Raw genomic sequence first — 10,224 nt, forward strand, 5'->3', positions numbered from 1 at the left:
TTTGCCCGTTGCTCTGCGGATAGGCGACTGCTGAGAACGCTTTTTTAATCCCCAACTCTTCGCATAATTGTTGCATCTCCTTACAGTCAAACTGCTTTCCATTATCTGAAATGAGCTTGTAAGGGATGCCAAATCGACATATTATGGAGTTGTAGACAAACTCGCACAATTTAGCCACTGTGATGGTCACTAGTGCTTTGGCCTCAGCCCATTTTGTAAAATAGTCGACTGCGACTACAACATACTTGACTCCGCCTTTTCCTTTTGGTAGTTCACCTATCAAGTCGATGCCCCACACTCCAAAGGGCCAAGGGCTTGTGTTGGAATGCAAGTGGCTCGGAGGTTGATGGGCATACGTGGCTATTCACTAACATTTGTCACATTTCTTTGCGAAGTTGAAAGGGTCTTGTCACAGGGTAGGCCGGTAATACCCCTGCCGCATGATTTTTAGGGCAAGAGAATTACCACCAGTATGATTCCCACAGATACCCCCGTGCACCTCGCGGAGTATGTAGTCGCAATCTTTCCCGTCAATACATTTGAGTAGCGGCTAACTGAAGCTTCTGCGATATAATCTTCCATCATAGATGACATATCGGGCAGCCCGCTGCTGCAGTTTTCTCGCTTCGATTTTGTCATCGGGCAAGATACCCTTCTCCAGATAGGCAATTATTGGAGTCATCCAGGTGACTTCTTGGGCAATATCTATTTCCATTACTTCTTCTCGACTTATTGTCGGGTAAGCCAATACGTCAACAGAAATTAAATCGAGTAATTCAGCTTCTCTAGTCAAGGCCAAGCGGGCCAATGCGTCTGCGTGTGAGCTATGAGCACGCGGTACTTGGGACACGACTACTTTTTTGAATTTCTGCAACAGCTCGTATACTTTGGCGAGATACTTAACCAAGCGCCCGCCTCTGGCCAGATATTCTCCATTCACCTGGCATACGACGATTTGGGAGTCGCTGAAAGCCTGTAAGTATTCTATTCTCATCTCGAGAGCGAGCTTCAATCCTGCGATTAAAGCCTCATACTCGGCTTCATTGTTAGATGCAGAAAATTCAAAACGTAAAGCAGCGTGTACCTTAAAATTATTGGGACTTATTAGTATGATTCCATCGCCGGAACCTTCGCTATTAGAAGCCCCATCAACGTACAACGTCCATTCTTCTCCATTTGGTACGATAGTGTCGATCTTGTCGTTTATGAGTGCCACTTAAGTACTTGGGAACTCGAGAATGAAATCTACCAAGGCTTGCCCCTTGATTGCCGTTCTCGGTTTGTATCTGATGTCAAACTGGCTTAACTCTACCGACCATTTCAACAATCTCCCCGATGTCTCTAGTTTTGCTAAGACTTGCCTCAAAGGGTAGTTTGTTAAAACTTCAATGCTATGGGCCTGAAAATAAGGTCGCAACTTTCTCGACGATATTACTAGGGTGAATGCTAATTTTTCCATTTGAGGATAGCGGGTCTCAGAATCTAACAGGCGTTTACTGACATAGTACACTGGGTACTATCGTCCTTGATGTTCGCAGATCAATACCGAACTAATCACGTATTCTGACACCGCCAGGTAAATGGATAAGACTTCGCCAGACATAGGTTTTGATAGGATTGGGGGCTGCCCCAAATGCGTTTTTAATGCTTGAAAAGCCTCTTCGCATTTCTCGGTCCATTGGAACTTTTTATTGCCTTTTAGAATCTGAAAAAACTCCTTGCATTTATCAGAGGATCGCGATATAAAACGGTTTAGAGCGGCGACTTTACCTGTGAGACTTTTGACTTCTTTTGGCTTAGTCAGTGATCGCATTTCGACTAATGCTTTGATCTTTGCAGGATTTGCCTCTATTCCTCGCTGATTAACCATGAATCTAAGGAATTTCCCTGAGTCAACTCCGAAGATGCACTTTAGTGGATTTAGCCACATTTTATATTGTCTCAGTATCTCAAACATCGCTTGTAAATGGTTGACATGGTCTTTTGCCTGTTAAGATTTTACGAGCATATCTTCAACATACACTTCCATGGTATCCCTAAGAAAATCTGCAAACATCGTATTTACCAATCTCTGATACGTCGCCCCTGCGTTTATCAAACCATAAGGCATTACTTTATAACAATACAGACCTCGATCTGTAATGAACGAGGTATGTTCTTGATCTGGTTCATACATTGAGATTTGATTATATCCCGAGTATGCGTCCATGAAGCTGAGAAGTTCATGACCTGCAGTGGCATCAACAAGTTGGTCAATGCTAGGAAGTGGGAAGTTGTCTTTGGGACAGGCTTTATTTAAATCTGTAAAGTCAATGCATGTGCGCCATGAGCCGTTAGGCTTGGGCACGAGTATAGGATTCGCTAACCAATCGGGGTAGAACGACTCCCGTATGAAGCCGCATGCTAGGAGGCGGTCGACTTCTTCTTTTAGCGCTTGGTACCTTGCGGGGTCCATTTCGCGACGCTTCTGTCGGACACCTCGCACTTTGGGGTCAATGTTCAAGCGATGACACATGACCTGTGGAGATATTCCGACCATATCTGAATGTTTCCAAGCAAAAACATCAAGATTTTGTTTGAGAAATGTCGTTAGTTTTTCTCGCTGCTGAAAAGTCAATTTAGAGCCAATTTTCAAAACTTTACTATTATCTACGGGATCGATAGGTACCTCAATAGTGTCTTCCACGGCTTGGGCAGTTGCGGCATAATCGAGGATCCTAGGATCCGAATCCGATCCGTCTTTATACGACACTTCTTCTATCCTGAGGACCTCCTGGCGAGGAGGTGGTGCCTCTAACAGATAGATGACATCAATCGATTTCTTCTCTGCGAGCTTGACTGCTGCATTGTAACATTCTCGCGAGTCTGGCTGGACTCCTCGCACAAAACCTACTCCAGCGGGAGTAGGGAACTTCATTGTGAGATGATAGATCGACGTCACGATCTTCATCTCTTTCAAAATTGGCCGACCAATCACGGCATTGTATTCCGAATATTGGTTGATTACCGCGAAGTCAACCATCGACTTGGCTACTAAAGGGGCGGTTCCCAAGGTAATCGGGAGCTTGATCATCCCTTTCAATGCAATGATGTCGTCGGTAAAACCGTATATACTCGACGTAACATGTCGCAGATCCTTCTCATGCAACCCCATTTATTTAAAGGCTTGGAAGTTCAAGAGATTCACTGAACTTCCGTTGTCCACGTGTATACGGTGGATTTTATCTCCGCCAATATTGGCGACAATGACCAATGCGTCAGAATGCGGGTGATGGACCCATCTCGAATCACTTTGCATGAACGTGATGTCATCGCATTCTCTTTTGAACAACTTCTCTGGTCGCTCACTGAGATTATTCACATTGGTGAGGGGCTTCTCCTTGGCTTCCTTTGCATATCGCTCCTGCGACTTTCTCGATTCTTCTGTGATATGAGGCCCGCCTATGATGGTCAATATATTGCGAGGTGTTCTCGAGCCACTCGCATTTTGATTTTCCACTTTGTCATCCGCCCGTGGATGACTTTCCTCGTTCCTTTTATATTTGCTGAACTTCCCCCTCCTGATCAGCTCTTCAATTTCGTCCTACAAAACCCAACGCTCCAAAGTAGTGTGACCAATATCATTATGATACTTACAGATTTTTTTGGGGTCCCTCTTGTCGCGGTTTCCCCTAATCGGGGGTGGCTTCTTGAAGACCCCATTCTTCTCTTCGATAGTGTAGATATAGTCTCGTGGTACTGCGAGCTCAGTATAGTTCACGAAGCGCGGTCCACCTTTTCTTTTCGGTGAGGATTCCTTCTTTGGAGGGGACTTGGCCAATTTTGGACTTTGCTGTCTCCGTGGACTGCGTCTTCTTGGGCTTCGACCTTTGGAACTTTTCACTCGTGGACTGCGGGATCGTGACCGCAGCACTGGTGACTTACGCTTGTCTTTGCCCTTCTCAAATTCTGCTGGAGAATTCTCAATCCTCTTATGTGGTTCTGCCATGGCAAAGAACTCGACTAGCGATTCTGGTCTTCGAGGCTGCAGCTCCTTCCAAAAATCGATTCTCGACAGGACACCTGTTATTAACATACAGACTAGCGAAGACTCGGGAGCCTACTGAACTTTTGTTACTTCAGCATTAAAACGCTTAAAATAGTCCTGTAAAGACTCACCAGGTTCTTGTTTGATGTTAGCCAGAGTGGTATAGGGCCGCCTATAGGTCATCGTGGCTTGGAAATGCGTGAGGAATAGGTGGACAAAGGTCTCCCATGTCGAGATAGAGGCCTCAAGAAATTGGTTGAACCAATCGTGGGCGTTTTCTTCCAACATTGCCGCAAGAATGCGACATTTTGCGAGCTGAGGTACCTGATCCACTTCCATAATAGTATTGAATTTTTCTGAATAATCAATGGGATTAGAGGTACCTTTGTACTTTAGGGATTCGAATAACCGAAATCCCTTAGGGAGCTGAGCTTGTCGCACTTCCGTAGTGAAAGGGGAGGTCCCATGCAGCTTGTATATGGGCTTTCTCTGCTGCTCGAGCATTTTTAGAGTCTGCAAGAGCATGCTTTGATCAATACCTCCGGCTAAGGGAGCCGGGACTGGGGCGGCTGCAGGGGCTGTGGCTACTGCAGCGAGGTTTGCTGGGACATTAGCCCCGGTAGTCTCTGCTGGTGCATTAGGCGGGTTTGTGCGAGTGTTTACACCATGATCGCCCATTTGGGGATCACGGGGCCCTTCCTCGTCACGAGGGCCGTGGGAGCGTGCTCTGAAAACAGCGTTAAGGTGATCACGCAAATCACCCCTGTGAACCTGATATCATCCTCCCTGCTGCGTCTCTACAGAACCGGACCTCATGTACCTGCTAGGTGTGCGACCATGCGAGGACGAGGAGGCAGATTCTACATCGATGTCTCGCGAAGGTCTGCGGCGAGGGTTACGTCATTTAGGGTCTTCGTTGATCTGTGTCTCCTGGTTGGGATACCTCGCAGATTGGCCTCTCGAGGTTGGTTGATTCAGGTCGAGTCCTTCAGGGTTGGCCCTTCGTTCCCTGCGAACACGGTTATTACGACGTCTAGAGTGGGTTACCTGAGGGTTTTCTGTGCGACTAGTGAGGGCTCGAGGAGGGCTTCGGTCCCTGTTTTGTCCATCCACCTCGGCCTGCAGGGCGCGCAGCTGGTCCTGGATCGCGGTATACTGGTCAGTGGTTAGCTAGACGATACCCTCGGACACTGCCGCCGGAGTGATGGGTCGAAAGTGCCCCATTGTTGCTGCTGGCGTGGATGTTTCTCTGACTTGTGGGCCAGCAGTTTCAGGGAATAGATTGAGGGGTCTAACATTACCTCAACCTACTCCGCCATTGATGACATCTACAGGTGGTGTTCTAGCCCTAGACAATGGAACGTTCATCATTCCGATGTTGATGGATTCGTTGTTAACACCTCTGTTTGCTTGGTTTCTAGCCATGATGATTTTCCTTCTTCTATTTAGTAAGAATGTACTTCTCCATTCCCACAGACGACGCCAAATGTTGTCGAGCGAAATTCGCAACACCAAAAATGAATAATAATACTAATAATAAGAAGAAATTATATGAAGAAAAAATGCGAGTATTCGACCTAAAACAGCGAGTACTCTAACTGGGAACGTAAGTACTTTGTAAAAACTGGAAATATCAAGAAGACAAAGGTGTATAGTGGTTCAGTCAGATCACGGTCTACTTAGTCTATTGTTGCAAGAGTTTTCGTAGGTCTCATTTTGTGGTGGATCACTCCTTTATATACAATGCAAGTGTCCAGTTAATTACACAAGGATTGTATTCATTGTCAATCCGTTTATACATTGATTCACAATAATTAAACTAAAACGTAAACATTAATAAATGAATAACAGTTTCTATTCACTAAATACAGCAACGTATGCGACTTCTATTGCTCGAGTTGGCTGTTCATATTCTGGTGTAAGCTCGCGGGCTTAGGATATACCTAACATTTAGTTAAGTCTAGGATGCCTGCGTTCTTAGATAGTCGCATTTACGGACATCGTATAATGAGCTGATAGAACCTGGACGCATGAGTCTATATTTGTTTATCGAGGGTGCTGGGTCACTGGGAGCAACTCGCATTATAGAGAGCCGATCTCTATGTTCTCACAGGAGGGATACTCACACATATCCTGGTACATGCGAGTTAAATCCGTTCTTTGGTCCTACACAATGCGATTAGACTATGGTCATATTCGCATCATCTGGCTTATTCCAGCTCAGGCGAGGTTTAAACCCGAGGAGTATATCATGGACATCTCAGCTTTTCTTGAAAAACTGAATACACGTGTCCTCCAAACAGGAGTCTGGTCTCGATTTTCTAGGTGAGAGAAATCTCACTATAACAATTACGCTCGAGTCCGACTATGGCAAATAAACCTAAGCTATTAGACTAAATGGCGGAGGGCAGGGTTTAGTAAAATCGTACCACTACTAAATGACCCCCTATCTACCATATAGACCCAACAGTCAAGTATTTAACCATTATCTTCCCGGTCAAACCATGTCACATAAACTATAATCTATCTAATTCAAATAATGACAAACTACTATATATACATTATTTAAATAACTTAACAATCATAACTAAATAATGTGAATCTTATAAACACACTATTTACACATATACTTAAATAACATGAATCTTATAAACATATTATTCAAATATATACATTTAGCAATGGTCATGCTCTAATACTGTAAACATACATAAAAACATGAATCTTATAAACATATTATTTAAATATATATTATATAGTACATTAAATAACAAACAATTTAGAGTCAGGCAGAAGACCTTAGTTAACTTCTCTTTTACTATTCCCACTCTTCCTATAAATGTTATTACATACAAAAATATTATGTTTTTCTACTTAATTTCCTTACCTCGATTGGGGAGATCCTAGCTTGATTGTAAAATTAATCCTTGAGAACCAATAATTATCTTATGAAAAACCTAAATTTCATATTTATTAATTAGCACATATTACAATGGTATATATAAATATATATATACGAGACCTTAACGTTGAATCTACAAATCTAAAATTTTAGAATGATACTTAGATTCAAAAGGAAATCTGGCAGAGAAATAATGGTAGTGATGATGTTGATATATTCAAGTAAATAATGGTGGTGTATATATATAAATGAGGTTGGTGGTGGTGATATGTGAGTATGACAAGAATGATGGAGATGAAATAATTGGTTGGGATTAGTGTTGAGATGATGGTGAAATGATAGAAAAAAAATGGTAAAAAGGATGATAGAAAAAATGATAAAGGATGATGGTATTGATGGTGGCGTGAGGTAATAAGCAATGAATATTATGGCATAAAAGAAGAAATAGGGAGTAGTAGCAAGAGATGAGAAAGAGAGAGTATCCTTGATATGTGATAGCTTAAGTGATGAGTGAAAAATGAATAACTAAAGCTCTATATATATAGGTCTCTAGCCAACCTAAGTCAAGATTTAAAATAAATTAATAAATGAATAAACCTCCTAACTTCCCACCATACTAGGTCAAGACTAACTAAAAAGGAGAATTTACCTCTATGTAAACTGAAATAGACTAATAAATAATTGACTTAGTGTTATATTGTTTTAGACTTTTATTCCATAATACCCACGTGTGCCCTTTGAGCAAGTAAAATTGGTTTGATGACTAACCAACTATCCATTCTTTCCTATTTGTGCTACACGTAACCCTTGACTCCTATATCTCATGCATAACCCAAAGAATATTGCCACATGCTAAAGGTTATCAATAACTAATATATACATATATACTACATTATAGTGCCATACACTATCACACTCCGAAGGACTCTAAAGCTCAACTATAACCAAATGATTCTCATAATATCACTACACTAAATTAAATAAAAATTTTCTATTTAAAATCCATATCTTGGTCAACTACATGGCCCAAGGCTTTGGATAAATACTTGAGCTTAAGTCTCCATTATGTGCTCTAATAAATAACTATTAATAATCAAAACATTTTAATTTAGAAACTAACACAAACTTGTACTATTCTTAAAAATACCACTCTTTTACATATCAACAGAAATAACATTTTATGTAATCACTAACTTCCACATCGAGAAAACAGGTAACGAAGTAATAAAAATATTTTTGGTTATTACAATCTACACTCCTTAAAAGAATTTCGTCCTCGAAATTTACTTACTTGAGAATAACTCGGGGTACCGATTCTACATGTCCTTCTCCAACTCCCGTGTCGCTTCTCTATCAGAATTATCACTCCACAGGATTTTGACTAAGGGTATAGTCTTATTTCGCAAGACCTTTACTGTTTTGTCATCACGCGCACAGGGCATGCCATATAACTCTTGTCCTGCTGCAAGTTCAAGTTCTCGTATTTAAGCACATTTGTCGGATCATGTACACACTTCTGTAACATGGAAATGTGGAAAACATTATGCGTTTCTGCTAATGTTGGGGGTAGGGCCAAACGGTAAGCTACCTGACCAACTTTGTCCAATATTTCAAAAGGACCTATAAATCTTGGGCTTAACTTTCCCTTTTTTCCAAAATGCATAATCCCCTTCATAGGTGATACCTTCAAGAACACAAAGTCCCCTACAGAAAACTCAACCTCCCATCTTTTCAGTGCTCCATAACTTTTCTGTCTACTTTGGGCGGTGAGCATCCTTGGCCGTATCTTTTCAACTACTTCTGAAGCTTCTCTTACTGCTTCTGGACCTAAGTACCATCTTTCTCAAACTTCATCCCAGTGAAGCGGTGATCTACATTTTCGTCCATACAGCATTTCATATGGTGCCATTTTGATTGTGGCTTGATAGCTATTATTGTAGGAGAACTCCATTAGAGGTAAATACTTACTCCATGAGCCAGTGAAGTCCAGTGCACACGCTCGAAGCATATCCTCGAGTATTTGGATGGTGCGTTCAAATTGCCATCTATTTGGGGATGAAATGTTGTACTTAATTTCAACCGCGTCCTCATTGCCTTATGTTGACTCTCCTAGAACTTGGAGGTGAATACTGAACCTCTATCAAAGACTATCGTCTTCGGAACTCCATGCAACCTCAATATCTCTTGTACGTACAAGTCAGCGTACTGCTCTGCATTGTAGGTAGACTTTACTAGAACAAAGTGTGCTGACTTTGTGAGTTTGTCTACAATTACCCAAACTTAGTCGTGTTGCTTGGTTGCTCGAGGTAGTCCTGTCACAAAATTCATGGCTATATCTTCCCACTTCCATTTTGGGATTTCCAAGGGTTTCAACATCCCTGCTGGTCTCTGATGTTCAACTTTAACTTGTTGACATGTGAGGCATCTAGCTACAAATTCAGCTACATCCTTCTTCATCCCTGGCCACCAATACAAGGCTTTTAAGTCATTGTACATTTTGGTTGACCCTGGATGCATTGAGTAGGGTGTAGTGCGTGCTTCCATCATGATCTTTCTTTTAAGCTCTATATCGTTGGCTACACACACTCTTTCCTTATACCTTAGCATGTTGTCTGTACCTTCTGAGAAATCTTCTGCCTCCTTCTCTGACAAGCCTGCTCTTTTCTTCTATAAGAACTCATCAACAATCTGTGCATCTTTAAGTTCTTGTGGCAACATCGAGACAATGATTAGGTTAGCTAGTTTTTGTGTAATCATCTCTATACCACTTCTTTGGAGTTCTTGTTGTAGTGGCATTTCTATTTGTGCCAGTATTGCCAAGCTGGCATAACTGCGTCTACTTAGCGCGTCTGCTACTACGTTGACCTTCCCTGGATGGTAGTGGATTTCACAATCATAGTCCTTAATAAGCTCTAGCCATCGCCTCTGCCTCATGTTGAGTTCCTTTTGTGTAAAGAAGTACTTCAGGCTCTTGTGGTAGATATAAATTTCACATTTCTTCCCGTAGAGATAGTGCCTCCATATTTTTAGCGTAAAAACTACTGCTGCCAACTCCAGATCGTGTGTTGGGTACCTTTGTTCATACTTCTTAAGTTGTCTTGAGGCATACGCTACTACTTTCTCATTTTGCATCAACACACATCCGAGCCCTTGTTTCGATGCATCGCAGTACACCCCAAACTTATCCTTGTTATTGGGAACACATAATATAGGGGTTGTTATTAGTTTGTCCTTAAGTGTATGGAAGCTACCCTCACACTGTTCTGACCAGACAAACTTCTGCGTCTTTCGAGTC

At 42.0% G+C, this 10,224-nt stretch overlaps 1 protein-coding gene across 1 annotated transcript; it reads right to left on the minus strand.

Annotated features, from left to right (window-relative positions):
* Nucleotides 1–3,154: 3,154 nt before the first annotated feature.
* Nucleotides 3,155–4,705, minus strand: LOC115696676 (uncharacterized). The gene is made up of 3 exons (XM_030623565.2): nt 4,159–4,705; nt 3,698–4,062; nt 3,155–3,583 (listed from the first exon to the last, which is right to left on the minus strand). The coding sequence occupies exons 1-3, from the start codon at nt 4,703–4,705 to the stop codon at nt 3,155–3,157; spliced, it is 1,341 nt and encodes a 446-aa protein (XP_030479425.2).
* Between the last annotated feature and the right edge of the window lie 5,519 nt (nt 4,706–10,224).

This window comes from Cannabis sativa, chromosome 7, assembly GCF_029168945.1.
Source record: "Cannabis sativa cultivar Pink pepper isolate KNU-18-1 chromosome 7, ASM2916894v1, whole genome shotgun sequence".
In the NCBI taxonomy this organism is placed as follows: domain Eukaryota; kingdom Viridiplantae; phylum Streptophyta; class Magnoliopsida; order Rosales; family Cannabaceae; genus Cannabis; species Cannabis sativa.